The 27,534-nt window shown below is 39.5% G+C and overlaps 1 protein-coding gene across 1 annotated transcript in view; it reads left to right on the top strand.

Moving 5' to 3' along the window:
- Nucleotides 1-27,534, top strand: part of PLEKHH1 (pleckstrin homology, MyTH4 and FERM domain containing H1) — a 53,810-nt gene that overhangs the window by 20,347 nt on the left and 5,929 nt on the right. The window contains 21 exon segments of the mRNA XM_085224986.1: nt 1,206-1,287; nt 4,566-5,572; nt 7,959-8,037; nt 8,717-8,783; nt 9,164-9,315; nt 10,490-10,629; nt 11,572-11,682; nt 13,283-13,369; nt 14,580-14,741; nt 15,423-15,503; nt 16,485-16,664; nt 16,789-16,897; nt 17,934-18,046; nt 18,800-18,976; nt 19,209-19,306; nt 21,120-21,297; nt 21,671-21,826; nt 23,643-23,743; nt 25,555-25,696; nt 26,850-26,889; nt 26,892-26,991. Coding sequence (XP_085081112.1) covers nt 1,206-1,287; nt 4,566-5,572; nt 7,959-8,037; nt 8,717-8,783; nt 9,164-9,315; nt 10,490-10,629; nt 11,572-11,682; nt 13,283-13,369; nt 14,580-14,741; nt 15,423-15,503; nt 16,485-16,664; nt 16,789-16,897; nt 17,934-18,046; nt 18,800-18,976; nt 19,209-19,306; nt 21,120-21,297; nt 21,671-21,826; nt 23,643-23,743; nt 25,555-25,696; nt 26,850-26,889; nt 26,892-26,991 — 3,362 coding nt within the window.

A 27,534-nucleotide genomic window follows, 5' to 3' on the forward strand; every position in this document is an offset into this window, starting at 1 on the left:
AGTTGAAAGTAGTAGTCTTTGTGGACATTAGTTATGCTGAGATATGATTCCAGAAACTCATTAGATTACCTCTGTAGTTGTGTGCTTGAAAACTTTGCTACTTTTTAAATTCGCCTATATGAGGTAACTTACGGGGCACCTACATTACTGGCTGATGTAACCTAAGGGAAACCCAGGGGTTGACTTGAAATGAACTGCTGTGAATCCAGGACTATGCATTCATCTTGTGTCTTTATTGGCAATAAGATCATGCTGTGTGATGATCCTAGGAGCACACCATACACATGTAACTGATAGGTGACAGAAGGACTTAATATCTACATTGCAGATGAAGTACTCTAGAAAGCACCGCAAGTACAGTTTCAGCCTTAATTTCATCAAAAATTAAGCCCCTTTGGGTGCACTATTGTTGTGCTCAAGATTGTACAATGATATGCTTCACACAAAGACATTGATTGTCCTACAAAGCAGTAAAACTTCTTCTGACAAATTCTTTAAAATATCAGGCAAAGCATCATTAGAAATACTAATAGACATACACATTAAAAATAAATAAATAAATAAATAAATAACTCACCCAGCTAGCAATAAAGTTCTCTAGCTATGGAACACTCTTTTTAAGGAAATAGACTTCATCTAGGAGATATTCTCCCTTTAGAAGCTAGCCCTTAAAGGAGCCTGGGAAAGGAGGGACAGTGGACCCCACATAAATTGTTTGCACCTGTGCTTCCTGGGCCAGCCTATTCCGGCACCAGGTGCTCAATCTCCAGTTGAGGCCACGATCTAACGATTCCTTTACAGACATAAGGCAAAATTGCAAATGTATAACCTTTTTTTTTTCTTTGGTCTTTTAGAGCAGGTGGGGATTTATGTTTTACACATACAGGATAAGAGGAAAAGTGCTGTTATTTGATTCTCTTTCATAACAGTTATTTCTGAAATGGGAATAAGTGATAAACAGCAGAAAACAAAACTAAAAGATCTATCTGAGAAGTACAAATAGACAGAGACGATTTGAGAAAGTGCAGGTAAGTGTAAGTAGAGCTGCTGAGGAGGAGGTGACTGGTAGAATTCACCTAATTTTTTCCATTTTCCTGTTCAGATACTTGAATGTAAGTAAAGTTGAAGACTTGTTCTGTGTAGAGGAACACAAGCACATACACATTATGCATTAATTTTCAGTTTTTGTTATTGTTGTTTCATAGCTTGAGCTAGAAAATTACCATCTGAAAAACTGTAATCAGAGGTTGACTGAGCAAATTGAAGCCCTTCAGGACACACTGCAAGGTAATTGCATTCACCTGGTGTTGTAGCCTACTAACCATCTCAAGTAGAAGTCAGCTTTCCTGGGTTCCTTTGTAAGAAACGAACACTTACATCATTGAGCAAGAAGTATAGTTGTTCTGTTTTTCAAAGGATCTATTTTTAAAATGGGAATAACAATGTTATCTGCCTTAAAATACTCTTAATTGGTTTTCCATGAAGGATTGAATGTAGACTTCCCATTTTGCCAATGAAGTAAACCACTGAGATCCTGAATTAAAAGCACTTCATAGGAAAATATCAGCGGTGCAGGATAGAAACATCTGAGGTGGTTCACTTCACTTTCTCATGTGGAGCATCCTCATCTCCAGTGGCCGGCCACCTCTGCTGACATCTGAATTGGGTAACTGAATAGTGAATGGGCCAAGGCAGCAGCTGTCTTATCTGCCTTTCTAAGCTAAGTTCTTCTTTGCTATCAGGTTGGGGTGAAAAAAGCAATTCATATTTTTGTGGTTCCTGAAGGAAGGATAGATGGAGATCTTCAGTCTCCAGAATTTGAAATCAGCAGATTTTGTTGCAACACATTTTAAAGAGGAAAATATTTACCATCTTCTTACTTTTTTCTTTCTTTTTTTCACTGTGCTTGGTTTGATCACCTAAGATGAGCTAATTTTCAGAACTTCGTGGGGCATGCAGGCAGGGGGTACTTCTTTCCTGCAGAAATCTTTTTCTGGCATTCCCATTACTCCATAAATAATAGGGCAAGATTCCTTCTAAATCCCACCATGTTTCTAGCTAAATGCTTTATTGGCTGGGTTTTTCTCATCCCCTCTGGCTCTAGCTGTTTACAAAAAGTGAATGGCTGGTAAGCTGCGTTAATAATCTGGTATTAAGTGTTCCCTGTAGCCCAGCGCTCTGGGCAGTAAATAGTTCTACCCTGTTCCCCACTGGTCTCACCGTGCCAGGCTAAATTCAGAGGCCCCTGCAGAGGGACAAATCTTTTTGCTTGCCATGCTAATAGTAAGAGCTTTTCTGCTTCGTTTACTGTCACATCTAGCAAGCTGCAAAAGCATCAATATTACTTAAAATGAATGGCCTTTTTTCAGTCTAACCAAAACGCATGTCAGGTCTGCGTGTTAGAAATAGCTTTGTTAGCATCCAGTTTCTTGGGATTCGCTTGCCAAAGTCAAAACAGCTCTGACGGTTGTCTTTTTCTCAGCTGTATTTCCAAAAGTGGGCTTTGGCCTCTCCACAATTAACAGTGATTTATTCTGCTGCTTGTGCTTCCCTTTGTTACTTTGTGTCTTCGGTGTATTTCTACTTCCTCTTAAATCTCTCTGGAGTTTAAACAATGCCTGTGGAGTTTGTTCAGGCAGCACTTTTAGTAATATGTGCACAGCTTTATGCAAATTATACAGCATGTTATGGCTTGCTGCTTTTCAATAAGGCAGTATATAAATGCTAAGGTCAGTGAAAATCACTAAGTGATGAACAGCACATCCCATCTTACAGGAAATTATGTATAATAGCTAAACTCCCAGAAATTTCTAGTAGTCTAGAAAAGAGTAGTTGAGAAGATTAGACATGATAAAATGAAATAGGACTTTATCATAACCAAAGATTAAAATGGCAAAGCTTTAGACTTCTAGGTTTCAGATTAACAGAAAACAAACAAACAAACAAAAAAACACCACCAAAACACAGATGTGCCTGGCCCAGGGAGATTCGGGGAGTTTTTCTTCCCAGTTTTCTTTCAGCCTTGCAGAAGTGTTGGCACAGATGCACTGTTGTTTAATCAGAATACGTCCTGAGTTGAAGAGACCCACAAGGATCGCTGAGTCCCTCTCATGGTTCCACATAGGACCACCCAACCCCTATGTCTGAGAATGCTGTCCAAATGCTGCTTGAACTCTGGCAGACTTTAGATCATTGCCCTGGGGAGCCTGTTCCAGTGCCTGAACACACTTTGGTGAAGAACCTTGTCCCCACCTGAGCCTCCCTTAACACAGCTCCATGCTGTTCTCTTAAGTCCTGTTGCTGTCACCAGAGAGAAGAAATCAGCACCTGCCTTTCCACTCCCATCATGAGAAAGCTGTAGGCCACCATGAAGCCTCCCCTCAATTTCCTCTTCAGGCATGGCTGCTCCTTGAGGTTTGTTGTCCCTGTTCTAATGGTATAGAAGAAAGACTGAACCTACAACGTGGTTGGTTGTGGTGTTCTTTCTTAAGCTTAGTACTAGAAAATAAAGGTCTGAGTTTATAGTATCCAGTGAGATACCACAGGAGCTTGCTATGGTGAGCAAGAGCCACAGAAAATGTGCAGGGCTTTAGCATAGGTTTCTTGGATAAATAATACCCTCTGCTACTCAAAGTTGTATCCACACTTTCTCATCCTCTAAAGTTCTCATTCAGTAGAAATGAATGGAAGGACTGAAGACAAAAGATCCACGTTAACCAGTATTCTGGGCCACCTACATGATTTTTGACAGAACATTGTGTAGACAGGTGCATTTCCTTATGTCTGTCTTAAGAGCGGGGTTGGTCTCTTCTCACTGGTGACAGGACAAGGGGAAATGGCTTCAAGTTGTGCCAGGGTAAGTTTAGGTTGGATATCAGGAAAAACATCTTTACTGCAAGGGTTGTTAAGCACTGGAATAGGCTCCCCAGGGAGGTAGCTGACTCACCATTCCTAGATGTGATTAAAAACTGTTTCGATGTGGTGCTCAGGGACATGATTTAGCAGAGGGACATTAGTTAGGGTGGTATGGTTAGGTTGTGGTTGGACTTGATGATCTTGAAGTCTTTTCCAACCGGAGCAATTCTAACAGAAGAGACATGAATATGGATAAGAGTAAGAAATAAACAACTACTCTATTGGGTTAAACTGAAAGCTTGTCTAGGTCAGTATCTTGTCTTCTGGTTGACTGGGGAGAAAAAATAAACAACAATAAAAAGCAAGCAAACAAACAAAAAAACCTGCAACCTTTCTTTTGTGAATTTCAAACACACTGCCTTCTAATTTCATTAGGTATCTCTTAATTCCATTTCTGTAAGAAACTGTGATTAATCATTTAATCATTTCCTAATCATCTTTTCTGTACCATTCTAAATATTTAACGCTTCTCTTACAACTGTCCCTGTGGAAGAGAGATGGCTATAGTTCTAATTAGGTCAGAGTTTCTCCTCTAGCCTGTCCTGATATGGCTGCTACTGAAATACAACTGCAACAAATTACATTAGCAAGAAACATTTTTTATGGTAAAAAATTTGAATGCCCTAACCATGTATTCTCCTTCGTCATAGATATGACCAGCATTCCTCCTTTGGAGTCTCTTTGGAGCTGTAATTCTCTGAAGCCCAGAGCATCACAGGTCTCTTATCCTGAGAAGATAGACCAGAAATCTAGGCTCCTTGCACCTGCTTTCAGACAGGCGTGTCAGACGGGATTGACCAAACACGTTCTTTCAACAACAAACATAGTCCTGGCCAGTGATAACTTTACTGAGGATGGAGAGGATAAATCTCTGCTTTCCCAGAACACACTGAAGCTCTTGGCTGACCCATCAAGCTGGAATCTCTCCACAGAGAAAGACACGTTCTCAGCCATAAGCTCAGAACACAGGCTGGGGTGTTCCGATCTCACGTCACTGGACCCTCCGACCGAGCCCACAAAACTCCTAGGGGCTTTGACTTTCCAGTCATCTTTAGAGAGTAACCATAGCACTGTGAGCACCTTGAAACAAGTGACTTTGGACAGAGCCAGCTTCCCTGATGATTTGAGTGCCAGGTTCCACTCCCACTGTTTAGATTCTTCTTTCTCAGGAGAAATAATGAGCATCTTTGAGGGCCATCTTCAAACTGCTGAGCCACCCCTAGTTGTGTCAGCATCTGCCGTTACAGCATGTTCCACCTGTCCAGAGAGAGAACGTGGACTTAGCACAAGTATGACCTTTCCAAAAATACGAACTCCCAGTATACCAAGAGACAGTATCCAACTAGCCAAAAGACATTACAGTCAACCACAGTCAGGTACTAGTTCTTCCTGTCGTGTAATGAGCTTCGAGGCTAGCACCTTCCAGCCCATAAAAGATTCTCCAGTCTATCACAGGCCAGTGGAGGAGACAGACATTGATGATGATGCAGTGCTGGAGAAGATGGAGACAGAAGCTGGCCTGGTGAGGGAAGAAGCTGGAATGTGTGAGATTAACCACTTACCTACAGAACAGAGAGAAGTTGTGAGTTCTAAGGCTGGCGTCCTTGAACCAGGAGGTAAACCTCCCACACCACCTCTGCACAGATTTCCTTCCTGGGTAAGAAATGCAGGGACAACAGTCCAAGAGGTGCTGTTCATCTTTGAGAGGTGCCCAGTGGCTAAATAGAGCAGCTTTTGATATCAGACAACTGTTTCCTGGGGACATAGATTTCATTTCTGAACCACTTATTCTGACAGTTTCAATCATGGGGCATGTTACTTCCATTGATAGTTTTCTTATTCTTGTCCCTTTATAAGAAAAAAATAGTCAAAGAAAAAGAGTTCTCAAGATACGGACAGGTAAATGAGTAAAAAAAAAAAATGAGTAAAGAGAAAAAAAAAAGAAAGTCAAGAAGTGTTGCATTGTGTTTCATCCTTATGAGTCATCGAAACTTTATCCTTAGTTCTGTTGTCATGTTCTTAATATTTCATTCAGATGGCTTTCCTTTTGCTAATCTGTCAATCCAGCTGATACTGATACTTGGTAAAAATCAATATAGTATCCTAGGAGATAATTCCATTCTTTTCAATTTGCTTTTTTAAAGGTGTTGACAAACAAGTGGCTTATTGAAGATGCAAATTGAAGGTGCAGTGTTATTTCTCATGTTTTATAATATTTTTACTATGAAATCTTAATTTTTGATCTTTGGATGTGTCCTTTATGATATCAGTTTAAATCCCAGTATAGGCAGCTGTTTTTCTGAAAGAACTTCCCTGTATTCAGTCCATATGGAACCATGTTGGGAACAAAACTTGACAGCATAGTGAAAGAAAAGTTTATGAGAAAATCCAGTATTTTCTCTTCAGAACAGAATCATGGAAGTGTATCTTAGTATGATTATTAAATAGATTAATAGATTAATCATTAAGTGACTTGGTTGAAGTGATAAAGCTTCTCCTCAGCTAGTTTGCTGCTGAAACTGAGTGGAGTGGGTGGTGCCACAGGGTGCTGTGCTGCCATTCAGAAGGATCTTGACAGACTGAAGAGCTAGGCTGAGAGGAACCTCTTGAAATTCAACAAAGTGCAGAATCCTGCTCACAGGAAGGAATAAAAAGCCTGGGGCTGACCTGCTGGAAAGCAGCTCTGCAAATAAGGACCAGGACATCAGGCTGCCATGAGCCAGCAGCGTGTCCCTGTGGCCAAAGTCAGTGGTATCCTAGGATGCATTAGGAACAGCACTGACAGCTGGCTGAGGCAGATGATCCTTACCTGGAGTACTGTGCTGCTGAAGCAAGTCCAGTGAAGGCCTAATAAAATGGTTAAGGGACAGGAACGTCCCTTAGGCTGAGGGAGAAGGCTTGGGAGATCTTTCCAATGTGCATAAATACCTGAAAGGAGAGTGCAAAGAAGATGGATCCAAGCTCTTTGGTGCTCTTTTGTGACAGGACATGAGGCAGTGGGCACAAACTGGAACACAGAAGATTTAAAGATTGACTGAACACTGAGAAGCAGTTCTTTTCTGTGCAGGTGATGGAGCACTGGCACAGGCTGCCCAGAGGCTGTGGGGTCTCCTCCTTGGAGATGTTCAGAAGCCACCTAGACTTAGGCCTGAGAACCGCCTTCTGGATGCTCCTGAAGGAACAGGAGTTGAGCCTGATGGACCCAGAGGTTCTTGCCAGCCTTAGCCACTCTCTGTGATTTTGTATCCTGAATAGTATCTGGGGGAAAAAATGCATGTATTTCATTAGAGATTGAATAACACTGCTTAAATATAGAAATAATACTAAGCCTGTTACTTCTGTTTTTTGGCATGCTCAACTTAACAGTCATCAGGTACTGTAACGTATATGCACGTGTTGCCTGACACTTGATAGTGATTGTACATTATAAGGAGCAGCAAGAGGATTTAGATTTCCAGCCTTGATTCTATCAATTTTACATTGGTTAATGTTTTAGTTGGAACTTTGCTTTTAGTTACAGGTTTAAGTTTCCTCCATTGAAAATAATTTGTGAAGATCTTTAGAACTGAAAGTTCTTTATGTTGCTGTAGCTAAGTCACAAGGTCATCAAGATCATTCTAGGTGTTTCCTGCATTCCCTTATCGGAGAAGAGAAATCCTTTGCAGGTGGTGGCTCAATAAATTATCCTGTTTTAGAGTTGTTCTTGATTATTTCAATGCATTGTTTATAAAAGAAGAGGAAAAAAAAACGATTCTAAGCTGAGATGTAGTTACTTATTTACAATTTTATGTATGTGCTCCGTTTTGCAATTGTCACCTCCAGCACTCTTGTCCACCAAATCTGTTGTGATTCAGGGAATTACACGTATGCATATTTCCCCTAACAGTTACTTACCCAACATCTGCTGGAATGGAACAATTTTTCTTGGAGTGCCATTCCTTCCTGCCCAAAAGGGATATGTGATCCTGTGACATGAGCACTTCTTTTTTGCAGGACTGGTGTTTTATCTGACCATTGCTGTTCATGGTATTGTATTGTTCCAGGAGAGCCGAATCTATGCTGTGGCCAAGTCTGGCATGAGGATGTCTGAAGTGGCCACTGTGAATGACACTCCAAGCTGTTGTAAGTTCTAGACAAGATCCATTCTTAGAGAGCAATTACAGTGACAGTGTAGGGACCTGAACAACTGGCCATTTACATTTCTTCAGTTACTTGCCTTTTTTCAAAGTAAATTTGATTTAACAGATAACCGTAACAGAGAAAGAAAGGGCAATGACTGTTGCTGAGCTGTTTAAGCCCCTGTATTCAGTAACATCTTCAGGGGATTCCATTCTCTCTCTTTTACTGAAACTGTTCTGGCCCTGTGTGTCAGGGACATGCTTTTGGCCACGTGATTTCACTGTTACTTTTCCCTGTTTGTGAGCTAGGAAAGGTAGCCATGAAAAAGTTCCCAGTGAAGCAGGGAACAAATTGCCCATTTTGGGTTTAACCTGTTCAGAATTGGTTTGCTCTACTGCCATCACACCATCGGGAGCATGGGGGGGGTTAGACATATTACAGGCTAAATGAAAGGAGCATTGCAGGTGCCTCTGATAGTAGTATGTAACAAGTAACGCATCCTCTAGGCTTTCTGAGGCCAAACAGTCCAGGATGGCAGTCTTTCATTGTGTTCCAAGTGGCTACACGAGGTACAAACATATGTGTACCTCTTCATTAAAACCTGTTTCATTTCACCATTAGATTTTGTTGTTGTTGTTGTTCTCTCTCTGAATTTTTCTAGTTTCAAATTTCTCATATTCAGCTTCTGGGCCATTTACCTGTCTCATCTATAGAAACATCACGGTTCCAGTCTACACTACATTGAAGGGGTAAGCAGTTATTTCAGTTTTCCCTCTTATGAAAAGCGTGGGCCAGGGCTACCACTAGTTTGAATTAGTATGGATTGAAGCTGTGCAGAGAGGAAAAGAAAATTAAAGAATGCTAAAGAGTGGAGATCAAAAGAATGTAGAAGGAACAGGAAATGATAAATTTATAAGGAAATACAGAATGCTTCAGCAAGTTTTGGTACAGGAAGTTGCAACTTGCACCATGAGATTGTAGAAACCTAGTAGTGATAGTGGTTGTAGCCTAGAATGTGAAAGGGTGAAAAATAAGGAGCCCTGGAACAGTATTGGTCAAAGCAGTGTGAACAGGGATTGTCTTGGAGAAACTCCTCCCTCACATGCTGACCGTATAGGTCTGTTTTCCAGAAAGCCACACAGATCAGCAACGTGCCTTTCTTAGATGAGTCTTCAGGCTCTGATGATGATTGTGGTTCCCGTGCCAGCTTCAGGAATTCTGCTGCTGAATCTGAAAACAGGAAAGCTAGTGTGCCAGGCAGCCCTCGTGCAACAAAAAGAGGTAAAGTGGGAGTTTTGCTACTGAGCAGCACATGTGTTCTCCCCACAAATTGTCCTGAACAACGTCATCAGTGGCACACAGGCAAATGCGAGTTCTCACAGCATGCATGAAGACATCAACAACTACTCAACAGAAACCTGCCCTCTTAGATGGAATTTGCTGCTAGCAGCTTTCTATCCAGACAATTGCTAAGTTAAGATGATGGTAAGGATTATTCCTCAAATTCATCATACAGTGGAACATTGATAGCTTTTCACAGAATCATAGAATCACCAAAGTTGGAAGAGACCTCCAAGATCATCTAGTCCAACCATCCACCTACCATCAGTATTTCCCCACTAAACCATGTCCCTTAGTACAATACCTAAGTGCTTATTGAACACCTACAGGATCAGCGACTCAACCATCTCCCTAGGCAGCCCATTCCAGTGCCTACCACCCTTTCTGAGAAATTTTTGCTTATATCCAACCTGAACCTCCCCTGGTGCAACCTGAGGCCATCCCTTCTCATCTTGTCACTGTTACCTGCTAGAAAAGGCTGACCACTATCTTGCTACCTCCCTTTAAGTAGTTGTAGAGTATGACAAGGCCTCCTCTGAGCCTTCTCCAGCCTAAACAATCTCAGTTCCCTCAGCTGCTCCTCATAAGTCTTGTGCTCTAGACCCTTCCCTTTTATGAGTTCTCCTTGTAAGCAAGTTAATATTGACACATTAAAGATTTTTTTAATTTTTTTTTTTAAATCTGTCACTTACTGATAATTAATTGAAAAGTAAACAAAGTTTTCTTACCTTCGAGAGGCATCAAGTAATTTGTGTCCTGGCTAGGGCAGTTTTCCCTTTCTGGAGAGGCTAAACTGGATCCTAGAGTAGAAATTTATTTACAATTTGCAGTCAATAAAGTATAACCTCATTACGTGTGGGCTTAACATTTGTTGTGATGAGTAAGCAATGCCCACCAATGATGAAACATTCACAGAAAGCTTATTTTCCTACAAAAAGAATAGTCTCAGAAGTTTGGTTAGTGTGCTTTGAATTTCAACTTCTGATATAATGTGTTATTGAGCAATGAAACTTTAATGGTGAACTCAATTTTTTAGAAGTATGCAGTATCAAATACCTGTTACACCTGTGCCTGCTTCTACCTAGCTATAATTTTTTCCTTTCGTTTTTAACAGGTGTTTCTATGTCCTCAGTGAGCTCTGAAAGTGACTATGCTGTCCCTCCTGATGCCTACTCCTTGGATGGTGACTACTCAGAGCCAGAACACAAGCTACAACGGACATCATCATATTCCACTGATGGTGGAATTTGCACTGTAAGAGAAAAGTATAAGCACTGAGGACTGTATTCCTTCCTGATGATCTGTATGGTATTTTTGAAGTCATATTTTCCTTTAGTGACAGCCTTATACCTTTATGACTAAGCAAGTTTGGAAATTCAAAGGAAGAAGAAAGGATAGCGACTTCTTCACTTAAACATCATGCTGTGGTGATACTTATAAATATCTGAAGGAAGTTGGGAAGCAGATGGATGTGGCCAGGCTCTTCTCAGTAGTGTGTAGCGATAAGACAAGTAGCAATGGCTTAAAACACAGGAAGTTCCATGCAAACACGTGGAAGAACTTATTAATGGTACGGGTGATGAAGCACTGGAACAGGTTACCTAGAGAAGTTGTGGAGCTTGCTTCTGTGGAAATATTCAAGATCCATCTTGATACCTATCTATGCAACCTATTCTAGGGGATCTGCATTAGCAGGGGATTGAATTCAATGATGTCTTGAAGACCATCCCAGCCCCTACTCTTCTGTGATTAAAATGACTCACAGCTTTAGCAGTTTTAGTGAACTTGACTGGCCATTTAAAAGAGTTAAACAAGTATCTTCAGTGTGAGGAAAAAAAAAAAAAAGCTGATCTGTGCATTAGTTTCACAAAACTAGATCAAATACCCCACTAGTTTAGCATTTTTGTTGCCTTCTTTTAATATTTTAATTAAAAATTAGAAGTAGTTTTATTACATATATATATTAATTATATATTTTATACGTGGCTCAGGCAAGTCAAACAGTTGGACACACTTGGTATAGGGCTTTTTTTTCCAAACTAAGTGAAGATCACTGACATTGGATGGCTGCTAATTCCATCTGGCAGAGTAAAGAGGAATGTGAAGAAGATACAGCAAATGTTTGAGCTCAATTTCATGCTTTTCTTTGTGTTTTGAGAGGTTCATGGTAATCCTACTTTGCTCTTTTACCTCCAGGAACCCATTGAGAAATCAGGTTACTTGCTGAAAATGGGCAGCCAGGTGAAGATGTGGAAGAGACGATGGTTTGTACTAAGAAACAGACAAATCATGTACTATAAGTCTCCGGTGAGTCACAGAGATACTTACCTGTGTGAGGAAGCACAGAAGGAAGGCTGGCTGCTAAATTGGTTCCAGACAGCACTGGCAGAATGTGCAGCTGTGGCTAAGCTTACCACAAAGCATCCTGTCAGAGAGTTTTGTGTTCCACCCACATGTTCAACTATGGATTATTTGCTCAGGCAGGAAATCTTGGAGATGTAGCTTCTGGGAGATGGAGGGCTGTTCAAAGACGCAGGTGTTTGATGCCTCTGGTTGACTCTGTATAGATGACTAAAGAAGGCATACTGTTTGGTAAGGTTTAGGATGAAAATAAAGGAAAATACCAGGAGAGCACAGTACTTACTAAGTCAATATGTGGGGCTTTGAGGAGAGGGGGAAAAAAAAAAAAAAAAAAAGAAAGAAAGAAAGAAAAAAAAGCTTTCACTGAAGGGAAAGCCAAGTTTTCTAATTTCACAGCCTACCAAATTGATGAGGAGGCATTAGGAAAGTAGGATACAATTTAAAATAAGTTTTTATATGGAATGTTTTCCCTTACAGTGATCAATGAAAGGATATCAAGAGAGCATTCAAACCCTTCCAAATATTTTTATAACTTGGAAGCATCCTAAGTGAAGTTACCTTATTGTAGTTCTAGAGAATTAATTTAGGAATATTCACCTTCCCTATTTTTTTCTCCCCTTGAACAAAGCTACACATAAAATAGGAATAAGACAATAAGCTATTAAAAAAAAAAAAAAAAAAAAAAAAGAAAGGAATAGCTTACCCTGTCTCAAAGGCAAGAACACAGTGAAAAGCTCTCAGAAGGAAATTATCTCCAAATAGAAATATTTTCCCCTTGACTACCAGCCCTTAAATGAGATTATGGAGGAGTGGACCTAGGTTCACCTCTTATGGTCACAGAGGCGAATTGCTTTCAGCTGTGATCCCAGGGCTTACCACCCTCTTCACCAGGTGCTCAATCACTGGTTCAGGCTGTGATCAAACAGTTCCCAGACAGTCAGAAACAATGATAAAATATATTTCCAACTTTTTTTCTCCATCATATTCTGACAGTACAAAAATACACCCTAGTGCACAATCATCTTTATTTCTGCTATGTTTATCTATCATGATTTACAAGTAAACTGTACATGTATAACATACATACATAATTTAATACATGAAAAGAATCCACTGTTGTTTGCAAGGGAATTCTGGAAGATGCGCCCTGAAGGTGAACTATCACCAACTATAGACCAAACCAGCCATGGCTTTCTTTAGCTGAGTCTTAAAAGTTCCAAAGGTGGAAAGTCATTAAATCTGGACACCTAATTTGAGTTGTCTTGCCTTCCTAGTGAGAAAGTTTTATTGCTGTTGATTTTTTTTTCCTAATGTCCAATATGAGATTCCTTAGACGCTACTTGTTGCTTTTACCCTTGCTGTATTGTCTGTCACTGCTAAGGAGATTTATTTCACTACTGTAAAGGGATCACACTGTTGCAATCTTCAACCTCTGTTCTTTTCAGATTTCAACCTGCACAAGCATTTATTTACTGCTGTATTTAACTACTTTGCAACCCATGTAATTTCTTCCTACTTAAAAATTTGTTTGCTTTTCTTTCCCCAGAGTGATGTTATCCGCAAACCACAAGGGCAGATGGAGCTAAATTCCTCATGCCAAATTGTCAGAGGTGAAGGGTCCCAAACATTCCAGGTAAGCACTGCTTTTTCATCCTGCAGGTAACCATACAGTTGATGTCTGGGTGAGTGAGCACTTATTTCAGGCAGAATGGTACTGTACATCTCAACTGATAAGAGCTAACTTTGGCTCCTGTTTCCTGGCACAAGACAAGTTTTAATAATAATGGAGAAATTGTAACCCAAACGCAGCTTTTTGATGTTGAAAGAAATTCTCCCTTATTTGATTTTAGACTGTAGCACTTTCCTTTTTGCAACTTGAGAACTTGTAAACTACAGGGAAAAGCCATTCTTACAACAACTAAAGCCAGAGAGTACATAGGATCTCCTCTGCAAGACTCCTCTCACAAGATCTCCAGACTGACTTTACATGTGTAATACAGTGCCAGATGTCTCTACCCATGGCAGAAGCTGGACCAGATGTTCTTTAATGGTTCTTTCCTACCCAAACTATGCTATAGTTATGTATGGAGAATCTGAAGAAATACCTAAAACTTTGGATTCCTATTAAAATTCAGTTTCCAAACATTAAAAGTCAGTTCTTCACTGGGTTTTTAAGTCCTTATTGTTAAAGGAGTTCACTATAAAGGAGAAATTAAAATTTCTGTCATACTTGGGCTGAAAGGCGCACAGCCTGGCCTGGAAACTACCTTCTGCATTTACAAAATTGAAGTTGCTAAGGCTTAATACTCTTAAATTCATGGCGTCTTTCTTCTTAGATTGCCAAACTATTTAATACAAAGTTAAAGCAACAAAAAATATTTCTGCGGCAGCCTTTAAAATGAAAACTTATCATCATCAGTGGGGTCGTTGTGTCCTGGTACTCGTTGACCTAAGAAAGTAACTGCTATCTCAGAAATACCAAGTAGTAAGGGCAGAGAGAGGAAAAGTACAACGTGATCTAGTTGTACGTGTCTCTGTTCATTGCAGAGGAGTTGGACTAGATGACCTTTAAGAGTCCCTTGCAACTAAACAATTCTATGATCAGTACTGAAAATAAAACAGGATGAGAGACAGATAAAGCTGCAGTATCTAAGAGTAACAGCAAGAGATCTCACAGGAATTTGTTACCTATCTGAGTTTCATATCTTCTATCCAAGCTTGGAGTTTTAGCACTTTTTTTCTTACACAAAAATATCCCTCCTCAACCACCAGGAAACCACCATCAGATAATGACAAGAATGAAGCTGTGCAGATTTATACTTCCTCATTCCTTTTCCTTCCAGCTCATGACAGAGAAAAGAACCTACTTCCTGACAGCAGACTCTCCCAACATCCTGGAGGAATGGATTCATGTCCTACAGAGTATTCTTAGAGTGCAAGTGACCAGTCCTGTTGGAGTTCCTCACAGTGATGCTAAACCCACTGTGAAAGGTTGGCTCACTAAGGTAAAATACTACTTTTGACTTTATTCAGCTTTGTTCAGTATTGACAGAGTACCAGCCTCTTGGTTTGTATAGTAAATGTCAGCAAGAAGTTAGTATTTTAATATTTCCTAGAAGAATGTGAAACAAAGAAAATTAGCAGTAAACTTATGTTTGTCAGAGATGAAGGTTTACATAAATGATAAGGAATGGGACAAACAAGGCTACGAGGAGATACTGACTTTGTCAGATAATAAAGTAGTAACAGACATAGTTTATGTAGGCTTTCCTTCAACATAAATCACAACATTTCATAGTTTAATAAACAAATACCAAGAAAGTGTAAAGTTTCTCATTTAACTGATCTGAACTTGGTGATGTAGGAGAATTTTAAGGACATGTCTTGTATGGTTTTAGCAGAAGATTTGTTTCCACAAGAACAGACTGCAATTGCATTTGTACAAAGTACAGTTTCTGGAAATTATTCTCCTTTATGACATTTCCACGAACAACTATGTCCCATGTACTTAGGTGGGATCTACCTACTTGCTTTTGGAAATGGTGCTGTGTGTTTTGGGAGGAGCTTATATTAACATACAAGAAGTACTATAAGCAACATTTAATTGAAAATGGAACTTCTATAAAACTGTGGCAACAGCGTCACTGATGTTAAAAACATTATGCATTTCTTTGTCCTCCATATAGGTCAAGCACGGTCACTCTAAGCTGGTCTGGTGTGCACTGATTGGAAAAACTTTTTACTACTACCGAAATCATGAGGATAAGGTAATTCTTGTTCTTGAGCCCTCCATTCCCATTTACAAAGTTTTCTTTCCTTCTACTGCTTCTGGCTCTCACATTTCTAACTCTTCCCTGCTCATACTTCTCTCCTTCTAATAGTCTCTTCTACATGATCTCCTGAAATATCTAAAGGAAAAACCCGCATCATGTAAAATTACAAAAGTCTTGAAAGGCAAGTGACTGCTGTTTCTGAGATCACCATGGATCTTGTTTCTCAATTGCTACATTTGGTCTTGTGAAAACCTTAGTGCAAGCTATTTTGTACAGCAGCGGACATATTCTGCATATTGTAATGAAAAGAAGTAGTGACAAGATGGAATGAGAAAAGTCATTTAATCAGCGTAATGTTCCTCTGTTTCTAGAAAACTTGGCCCAGTGCTCCATTATTTTTCTAAACAAAGTCTAAACCCAAGTTTTAGCTTATCAAAGAACATTGTGATTCATACTTGGGATCGACTTCTAGAGATTCTAGATCTATCTAACACAATAGATATTCTCTGTTTGTCTGAATCTACCAATTTATGTAATCTAAAAGTACTTATTTTCCAGTAGTATCCAGAAAGTCTGACCACAGTCAGAACCCAGGGGTTCAGGATATTGGGCAGCTGGCCATCAGAAAGCACATCCTACACTGCAAAACCAATGGTACAAACAGAACTAATGAGAGGAAAGCAGCTTAAGGGAAAATCATCTTTTTATTTTCATATGCTCATTCTGACCTGTAGATGCCCCCAAAAGAAATATAGTAGAAGTAATACCAGAGTTTGAAAATACTTTAGGTCATGGAGAAGCTTCTGTAGAAGTGTGAGATGATATAATTTTATTATTAAAGTTAAGGACTGAGTTAGAATTCATTGCTCACATATTACAGAACTGCTAACATTTTGAGATAGAGCTTCTTTCCCAATGTTCCTTGTCCATAGCAGATCATTAGCTGGAGTTACCTAGCTTGCTTCATCTTTCTAGTGTCCCTTAGGGCATCTGCCTATGCGTGAGTCCAAAGTGGAAGAAGTAGACCGTTCCTGTGACTCTGATGAAGATTATGAAACCACTGGTGGAGGACTTCTTTCATCCCATTGCACTTTGGTGATTCACCCACAAGACCAGAGTCCCACATATTTACTCATTCGCACAAAACAGGAGAAGGTATGAATGATGGTTTTTTTGGAGAGCAAGAGACTTTTTGGTATCAGACAATGTATAGGGAATAAAGCTATGTGTAGAAAACAAGACTGAAGTTGTCCCATATTGTTTTCATCCTCATGCCTAGGATACCTGGCTGTACCATCTGACAGTAGCAGCTGGTAGCAGGAATGCCACAGTGGGCACATCGTATGAACAACTCATTGGAAAACTGTTGGATGCAGAGGGAGACCCTAGTAAGTAGAAACATGAAACTCTTTTTTACAGTAGCAAAACATAAGGAAAAGTAATTTAAATGCTCAGTTTCAATTCAGTCTGAAATGAGGAAAGGGGATTCTCAGTAGAATAGCATATGATACTGCGCATTTCACTCCTACTTGCACAATAACATCTTGGGAGAGTATAGGCATTGTAATGACATAGCAGGTCTGTAACAGTGTTACAGCTTTTATCAAAGCATCTGAAACTTCTGTAATATTTATTGAAATTCAAATAACTGGGGCTTTGTTGTTTTTTTTTTCTTCTATATTTGTTGGTCCTGGTATCCCTTTCGAGGGAATCTTGACTGTACAAACACATTCTCTCTTTTCTCCTCCAAATATGCACACACATGCTTGCCTTCAGAACTGTTTTTTTTGTCCACATGTATAAACCCTAACATCTACCTCCATGCTCATCTTTTCCTCCTTGTCTCTGGTACTCGCTCATTCACGTACGTTTGTGCACCACATTCTCAAATCACAGAATTGTAGGGGTTGGAAGGGACTCTGGGGACAATCAAGTCCAATCCCCTTGCTAAAGCAAGTTCCCTAGAGTAGGCTGCATGCATATTAACAGGTAAGTTTGTTCTATCTATTGTTCTAAGTTTGTTTATATTCTATCTTGCACACTCATGTTCCTACACCTATCTTGCTTACTGTAGAATTGTAACTTGCATTAATAAAGATTCTCATAGCACATAAGTGTCCTGGCAGTTTGTATTTCCTGTTCAAATATACAACTGAGCACTTTCTCACCAGAAACCAGCTGACAAGGAGCTCTGTGTCATGGATGGAAGTGCTTCTTTCTGCTGATGCCTAACACTGATGGTGGACTCTTGCTCACAGGAGGCATTGCCAAGATCAGCCAAGTTGCCCCAGAGATAAATATAGCATAGTGCAGTGCTGATTCCCAGTATGTTTTGCCTCCTCAACAAGGCTCCTTTTCAACATGACGACTGTTACCTATCTTCTGGTTCTGACAATGCATGTTTTTGCCTATTTGCTACTTCAGATTCTCCACTATGGAAACACCCTATGTTGTGCTACAGTAAAGATGGGCTGCACATGTCCCTCACCACTCTGCCATCTGAAGCTCTGCAGACTGAAGCTCTGAAACTTTTCAAGGTAAAGGGACATTATATTTTTCAGCCATTTTGCTCAGTTGCTGGGACAACAGCATCGGTTATGTTGGTAGTTAACATTTACCATCTCTGTTGGTTACTTTAGACAGGCCTACTGGGTCATTCAATTACAGTCAAACATTAGGTGTCATTCATTTTTTAGAAGTTTAACTTTTCCTTGTAGAGAATCTGAAGCTAGAAGCAATGTTCCACACAGGCTTTGTACTTCAAACTCAGCCATACCTTCCACTTTCCTCTCCATCAGCTGGACTGAAGAAAAAATTGTACTGGCAAACTCAATTGTGGCAATAACACCAGTGGTGAAGCCATTGGAAATCTGATTCACAGAATTATAGAATTGTTTGAGTTGGAAGGGACTTTTAAAGATTATCTAGACCAACAGCCCTGCAATGAACAGGGACACCTACAGCTAGATCACAGTGCTCAGAGCCTGCACTTCTAGCTTGCACTTCTAAAGTGTAAGATCAGCACTAAGACTAAATAATCACAGCAAAGTAAAGCGTGGGCATGAAAGGCGGGAAGCACAATTTCCTGATTCTCCTGCTGAATTGTGAGCTTCTCAATTGGAGAAGGCTACATGAATTTTCCAGTTGCCACATCTGCAGAGAGGTAATATTATACGTTTCCTTTCAGGTTTATTTAGAAGAATTGTCTGTAACACGTTTGGGGAATCTGGGCTGGAAAGTAACAAAGAGTCACTGTATTAACAGCACTGATTAACTTCCCCACTTTACAGTCCTGTCAGCTGTTCATCAATGTCCCCGTGGAAGCATCTTCTATTGATTACCACGTGTCACTCGCCCAGACAGCACTGCAGGTCTGCTTGACACATACTGAGCTGCAGAATGAAATCTTCTGTCAGCTTGTTAAACAGACGAATTGCAGACAACCCCAGAACCACTCAGTCATTCAGGTGAACTCTTCTTTGTGAATCCCAATGTGTAAATATTAATGCTATTGATAATATTGATAAAATGCTAAAAGTGTGCTGGAGGAAAGAGAATTTTGATACTTGAACTGCATGTCTAAAAATGGTTACTCCCAAAAGCACTACTCACCATCCAACGTTTTGGTTATAATATTCTGTGAAAGGCAGTAGACAGGAAGTACAGAGCAAGAATCACGACCAAGCTTTGTGTTTGCAGTGCTGGCAGCTCCTAGCTTTATGTGCTCCTCTGTTCCTGCCCCAGCATCACTTCCTTTGGTATGTCAAGCAGCACTTGCAGCGCCACGCAGACCCCAGGTAAAGGCTTCAACAGCATTTTTTTGTTTTGCTAAGATAATTGCCTTTTGCATCTGCTACAGAAATAGATGGAAATTGCTTTGTAATCCTACCTGCAAAACAAGTTGAGGAAAGGGATGGAAGGTTCCTAAGGATATCAAGCTGTTCCTCTTCAGCCATCCACACTCATTTTATCGATTACATTAAACTAGTTCACAAAACTAGCAGAACTTTCTGCAAATATAATTAGAGGTACCCAGGGCTTTTTTGTTTGTTTCTTGCTTTTGCTGATGCAACTGATTCCTTTTATTCATAGTTACAGACTAAATTCAGAATGAATTTTTGGTGATGATATTCTTATGTCATGTTAGCTAACACTGACAGTACAAAAATAGAACAATTTGGGGAACCATAGAAAGCTATAAAAAATCCAAACCTGAAATACATTCTTCTATTGTTTTTTGTTACTTTTTTAGCATCTTACACAGGATAATATATAGTGTAGCAGGACTAAACTTTTCTCTGGTGTTCATGCTGTGTGGTCTTTGTGTGTTTTCATGGTGATCTGGTCTTCAGCATGTCTGACTGCATCCTTGGCATGGTCATGAGAAGAGATGTCACTTTGTCTTGTTTTAACAATCTTTGTTCAGAAATTAAAACAGAAACTACTTCTTCAGACACGTGCATTACCATCTCCCAAATTACACTGCATAATTCCTTATTTAGATTTAGGCAAGACCTTTATTCTAAGTATTGCTTTTCATAAAAGGTGACATTGAAGTATGTATCTAATGCTCCACAAATAGAAGAAAAGTTGCGCACAGTTCTAGGTAAGAAGATGGCTCAGGATCATCTGGAAGCCAGAAACAGCACCTTCTCATAAAGCAACATTCTTCCTCATGGAAAACACATTACTGGGGAAGCAAGTAGCATCTTAGCGCAGTGAAAACCTCAATCTGACTTTCACATAGCTTGCAAGGGTTTAGCTTCAGTTTTAATCATGTACTGAACTCCTGAAGTCATCTTGAATGGAACTGCCCTCCTCCCTGTTCACCTACAAAGAGGTGGAAGTTTATGAACCCATATAAATCCTTGGGTTGCATTCAGTTTCAGAACTTACTCACTGTATACATTTTAAACATTTTTCCTACAGGTGTAATTGACCATTTTATCCTGGCTTTAGAGACACTTAAATCCTTTGGGTCCAAGTCAGTGGAGCAATCTCTTCACTATGCAATAAACTGATCATGTTAGTAACTGTCCCTGTACTGTATTAAACTAGCAACAAATCAAACCTGCCTTGAATGAACAATCTCTGTTGACTGACAGATAGTCTTCATAAATGAAAACCTGTAGTTTGTATAGTCATGCAAATTAATAAACAAAGTTTATATAATTCCTTTACTGAAGCTAATTCATTATAGTTTATGATTAGTTCTTATCAGGACTTAAAGTGATAGTAACTAAGTTCTTCTGGCATGATAGTGAGTTTAAGGGTGAACTACCTGGCCTTGGTTCAACAAATACTGTGATGTCAACAAGGTACAAAAGAGGGCATTCCTATGCTGTGTCCAGTCCAGCCAGGAGCAGGGAACGCTCATGTGCTTTCCAGAGAGCTCACTGTATGCTTGGATTTCACAGAGCTGTGGAGCTCAGGTTTGTGTTGTAACTTTTCATCTGAGCTAGTCAGTTGAGATCAGCTAGAATATCTACACAGAGATGTAACTTTGAGCCAAATCTTGATGAATGCTTTGCTACAGCATAGGAGTAGGAAAGGAAATGACATATTTAAAGCATACGTTTGTGACTTATTTCCGTCCCTCTCCCTGCCTAGGAGTGAAATAGGCAAGTATGCCATCTACTGCCAGAGATCAGTGGACCGCACTGTGCAGACTGGTGAACGGGAAGCCAAGCCCTCAAGAATGGAGATTGTGTCCATCCTGCTGAGAAATCCCTACCATCACTCACTCCCCTTCAGCATCCCAGTGCACTTTATGAATGGAACCTACCACGTGAGTCAGCATGGTTGCTTTTCTGGGCACTAGAGGACTGTGCCATAACCTGCTTCCTTCATGTGATTTGGTAGCACCATGGTGTTTATACATGTCAGACATTTAGAGATAGGTATTATTTCTCTTCCTTGCTATTTTAGCCAGGAAAGGAATCTAGTCCCTTCTCTTTAAAACTTAGGAAGAAAAGGTAGCTAGGGTGAGACACTGAAGGTGTCTCAGTCTGAGAAAGAATGCAATGTTAAGGGAGATAACATAAGTGCAGTCACTGCAGCTCACAGGCAATCATGATACACTGATCTGTAGAAAATTAGGTTTCATTAGTTGTGATACTCAGCTTGGAAGTTATACTAAATTAGTTCCTATTGCATCACAGGTTGTAGGTTTTGATGGTTCCTCAACAGTTGATGAGTTCATCCACCGGTTGAACCAGGAGACAGGAATGCGGAAACCATCCCACATGGGATTTTCTCTGTTCACAGATGATCCTTCTGGCAGGGATTTGGAACACTGTCTGCAGGGCAACATGAAGGTAATTCTTTTTTCCCCTCTCTGCTACATCTGTCTAGCATACATCTTTGTAGAGCTGCTAATTGGCTAATAAGTTTTTCTTAATGCAAAAAGATGAAATACATGTGGATCTTGCCTCCCTTGATTAGTATTCAGAGATGAAATATTAATATCTCATCTGAGATACTAGTTAAGACAAAGCACGTTGGTTTAGTGGGTGATAAATTGGTTAAAAAAAGACTGTCAGATTTTAGTTCATACTAAAGTTTAGTTTGTCTCAACTACAGAATTAAAACAAGATAGAGTTAGTTGACATGATTAGATATCATAACATCAAGTATAATACTACCAATGGAGAGAAATTTAGATTAGGCTTTGATTTTCTTGGCATGTTTATACAAATCTTAAATATTGTATTATGAAGTATTTCTCTCTTTGCTTCCTCCAGATAACTTTACTTGAGGAGTATTCTTAGGAGAAGAAAGCTCTGCTGAGCATACCTTCACTTTAAGAGAGGAGTGCCTAGATCAAAGGAAAACAGTGAAAGTATTAACTTACATGTCTCTCATACAGAGATTTTTACTCATGCTGCAGCTGGACAGCTACCTGAGTTGTGTAACTAGTGGCTATGAATGAAAGACATCAAATTTTTGTATTAACTTGTGAGAGAAATTTGCTGTGCAGTATTGATGGAGGATATAGTGGCAGTGACAACTTCAAAGAAGCCCTGACACGTGTAAGGAATATAAAAATTCACTTATACACAGTGTAAAATTTCACTTGGGCAACATACGGAGTAGATGCCAATAACTTTAAATTAGACAATTTAAAAAGGAAACTACCACACAGTGCCAAATAACAAACTTTGCTTTCATGGCCTGATGCAGATCAGATAATCTGAAGCTTTGCTGGAAATCAAATCACCGTTCAGAGAGATAAAGCATTACACTAAAAGAAGGAGACGGAGACAAACAAAGGCATTGCTCTTACTCCTTATTAACAAGTTATTACTTAGTGACCAAGGCAACTTCAATACCTTCTTAACAGAAGACAGGAATATCTGGTTATGGATTTCACATGGTTTCTTATGTTCACACTCCTTTTACTGAAACGCTATCAAAAGAGAACTTAGGGACCTTTATTAGACCACTTGTGAAAGGATTGAAATCTGAATTGAACCAAAATAGTTAACCATGTTGTTATTAAGAATATATGTGAGGTATGAAGCTGGAATCTAGATCCAAATGTTCCCAGAGTTTGAACATTCACAGGGCTTTGGTTTAGCCAACCATGCACGTGACTGCCATTCAGAAAACACATTACTACTTTTGGTGGGCTCAGGAATGCACTTTGGAAGCAATCCTACCAATCTTTCCTATGAACTATACTTTGGTTCAAACTGTGAAGCTATCTTAGCAGGAACTGGATTCTTTTCACATGAAACAAGGTGAAAAATGCGATCCAATCTAGCGGACTTCCAAGTCTTTTGACCAAACTAAAGATAATGCAGAGGAAAACACCATAGTGTGGGCTCAAGGTCTCAACAATAGCACATTGTTGTGTACATCCATTCCCCCTGAGCTACATAACTTGCTAACATAGACATAACAGCCTGGTACTAGACCAGAACTCACAAATCTCTCTCTGCAGATTCAGAGACGGAGTTTTTAGTTGCAACAAAGGAATCAATTTATCACTTTTGGCTTTCTTTACAATGATCCTGTCTATTTCTGTACAATCTGTGTTCCATAGTACCTTTTTTTCCCCCCTACTTTCCCATCATGCCTTGACTATACACTTCACATTTGTCTTTTCTCTCTCCTTAATATCTTTAAAAGATCTGTGACGTCATTTCTAAATGGGAACAAGCCTTAAAAGAATTGCATCCTGGTAAATATGAAGGTGGCACAAGAATCGTGAAGTTGACCTATAAGAACAGGTACTGTGTTTCCTTTGTTGGCCTCACAAGAGGTTGGCCTCTTGTTAATTAAACATTTCTAGAATGCCTGTATTTCTGCAGAATGCCAGTGAAGTACAATATTGTTAACACGAAAGCTATTTTAGCAAATATGATGTCAACTCCTATATGTGATGCAATTTCTTCTATATGTGTGCAGTATGCATGTACAAGAGACTACATGATCTAGGAGTAAACCTAAAAACACTTTGCAATGGTGGAATAGTCTTAAAAATGGGTTAAACTAGTATAGTACAATAAAACACACCTGGCAAAATTTTGTTTGCCAAGATCCTAAAATGTAATTAAATAAAATTAGGTGAGAGGATGAGAAACCTGGGGAAAAATATCACCACTATAAATGAAACTTGCAATTAAGTGAGGAATCATGAAGTTGAAAAGCATACAAAAACAACATTATAAATGGCAGGGACTGTGGGGAAGACATGTAGTAGCAATGCCCAGACTTCATAAAGAGAGAAATGTTAAAAGCTAGACGATGAAAGATAGAGAAGAAAGCTATGAAACACAGATCTAAAACAAAAACTGGAACAAGTTCATCATTTATAACAAAGACAGGAATTCTGAATCAAAATGAATAGAAATCTGTGTACAGGAACAAGTAATGGCCTTCTGCACATGAATTCCATTTTCAGGGAAAATAAAGCCTCACCTAAATTAGAAAAGTCAAAGTCTTATATTGAACACAAAGATTTTGGTAACTGTAACGATGGAAATACGTTTCTGGGAACTCTATTACTGGGAACTCTATTAGCTAACTTAAGAGTAATAGAAGCAGAAGTTATTACTTTTGACCAAGAAGTATTTTTTTTAAGGAGTAACTCTTTGCAGTATTATTTTGTTGGACTGGAATGTGCCTAGACTGGGCAGAAAGGATATTTTGATAAGGTCTTTTCAGGGTTGGACTGTTCTGAAGGACCATGATAAGACATGTAAGGCCATCATGATCCTAATGGTGTTGTCTTAAATTATCATAAAAATTGATACAATGATCCACTGGAATGAATATCTTGTGTGGCATCATGGAACATACAGTCATTGGTGTAGCTTTAAATTAGTATTTGAGTTAGATGATGCATGCCTATTTACAGCTCACATGAGGAATCGTTCCAGGAAGCATTCCCCACACTCGCATCTTCAGCCTCCGTTAGTCATATTGCTGTACCAGATCAAAGAAATTAGGTGTAAAGAGAATAAATCAGGGCTTCCTAGTAGTATTGCAAGAATGCTTCTTTCATTTTTGCAGTAAGGCCTGATAATTGGGTTTCGTATTTCCTGCTGAAGCGAACTGAAGAATTTTCAGTAACAATTTCAGTGTGAGCAGTCAAAACAAAGTTGGCAAATGTAACAAGTCTTCAAGGCTGGCATGCAGAAGGTCACACAGTTCTTGCCTTACAGCAGAGAAAACTCTGTAACTCTGTAATCTGTGGTAAGCAGAGAATGACATCTCCTAAGTTTTGCCTCAATGGTTAATAGGAACAATGCTCGTCTACCTGTGTATAATAATGCTTTGCTGTCTTGACTTGGTTGGCTCACAGAATTCAAATAGCTGCCAAAGTAGATGCATGATTTGAGCATCCTGGCCTAAATATTCATCATAAGGGAAATACCTTAGCTTCTGAACCTCTCTCTAATCACCTTCTAATACACAAAAGTCACTTCAGAACAAAAACAAACAAAACGCTTATTTTTACTCACCTTGCTTACAATTCACAACTCCATTCTCAGTTAGTTCATGACCTGTTTTACCTTTACAATCTTCTACATTTTAGGCTGTATTTTCGAAGCCAAGCCAAGGGTGAGACAGACCGTGAGCGGCTGCTGCTGGCCTTCCAAGTCAGCGATGAAATAGCCAGTGGAAGGTTTCCAGTTAATAAAGAATTAGCTCTGGAAATGGTTGCTCTGATGGCTCAGGTGAGCATAAACATGGGGCAGAAATCCTTGCTTTTGTCCTCTGGGGAGTACACCTGTACACTGAACGTCTTGAGGAAGCAGCTATGTTTTGCACTAAAAGTGATATTTCTTATTAAATATGCAGTCTGAGGAGTACTATGCCAGACTCATTGCATCAGCAAACCTATACTGACAGGTCACCTTTTGCTGTAGGGAAATTTACTACAGGAAAAAGTTTCCTTTCATTCTGCAAAAAATACTACAAAACACAGTGAGGCTGGACTGTCCTCAAAACTGCTTTAGTCATGGCCATACTAGGGATACTGAAATAAAAGTTTTCACCATTGCACTCAGAAACAGCATTTTTCAGGATTCTTCAATAAATCTCCAGGTTTATATTTAGCATTTTACCATATAAAACACACAGCACGAGTTGTGGGCATGATGAACAGAATAATTGTTTCTCCTTAAGCTGAAACTGTTGCATTTGTTAAAGCAATGTAAACTGAGGTGAAGAAGCTGGAAACACTATCCATTCTATTTACAAACAGGCTGTTGTTTTAATTGGCCAGTTGATAACAAAACTCAAAAGTTTAGCAGTTAGGCAGAAGCATTCTCACACGGGTAGCTGGCCCAGATCTTGTTTCACTTTTTTTCAGAGCAACAAAGAATTCCTTGAGCAGTCACGTCCCCTCTTGCTGCTTTGTTGTATGCTTATTGTAGTAAATGCTACAGACAAAAATTCCCCATCCTGATAGTGCTGTTTTGCAGGACTAGTAAACACAGCAGGTATCAGTATGGGAATCCATGGAGCATTCTATTACACTAAAAAAACCTCATCACTGTGTTATGCTACAACCCCTAACATTATCTTAAGTGGTGAATGGATAAGCAGTAAGATACAGTTACTCTAAACCAATTTTGGATCACCCAGGAAAAGTAGAGGTCACAATCTAGTAATAAAAGAGGAACTTACCCCTTTCCAAAGATCAGGACTTGCTGAATACTCCAAAGGAAAAAATGCTTCCTTGAGGGCTGCCAGCCCTTATATGAGGTTAGGGAGGTTCTGGCTATACAGGTAAATTGCTTCCACCTGTGCTCTCAGGGCTGGCTGTGCCCCTTCATCAGGTGCTCAATCACTGGTTCAGGCCATGACCTAACTGTTCCCATACAGGTGGAATATGGGGATTTGGATCGGACAGCATCTTCAAGTCCTGGGGAACATCACACTCCAAAATGCAGCATCTTCTCCATCAGGTTTTAGATAAATTCTACCCCAAACGCTACAAGAAAAATATTGCTCCTGAATTGCTCAAGTAAGTTGTTTGTTCTCTTAAACTTTACGCTTAACACAATTTGGTACATTTGCTCTCTTCAAAGTTAAGAAGTTTAAAGGAGTCCTGTCAAGCTTATTTCAGTGTAGAAGCTTAAACAAACACCAGTGTCATAAAAAAGATTCCTTAAAAAAAAAAGCCACAGTAGTTAACCAGCCAAATCATAGACTAACTTTCCCCAAGTCAAGAAGTTTAAGCCTAAGATGAATTCTATTTGTGAATACATACTTAGGGATGCAAAGGTGGAACTAAGTTACCTACGCGACGCAAATCAAGAGGGAGTAGAAGTGTGTTGTCAGAACATCTAGAACACACTATAGGCAGGTTAAGATGAAGGTGAGAGTATAATTGAATGTGAAGCTGGGCAGGATTTCACTGCAACAGCTGCCCAAATGTTTGTTGTTGCAGTTGTTGACTATATACACCAATGAACAACCAGTATGCAACTGGGATTCCTGGATATTACAGTATAACTAGTAGCAAAATAACTGACAAAGTAGAGAAACTGCTCAAATAAACTCAGTC

Source organism: Meleagris gallopavo, chromosome 5 (genome assembly GCF_905368555.1).
Source record: "Meleagris gallopavo chromosome 5, MGAL_WU_HG_1.1, whole genome shotgun sequence".
Taxonomy (NCBI): domain Eukaryota; kingdom Metazoa; phylum Chordata; class Aves; order Galliformes; family Phasianidae; genus Meleagris; species Meleagris gallopavo.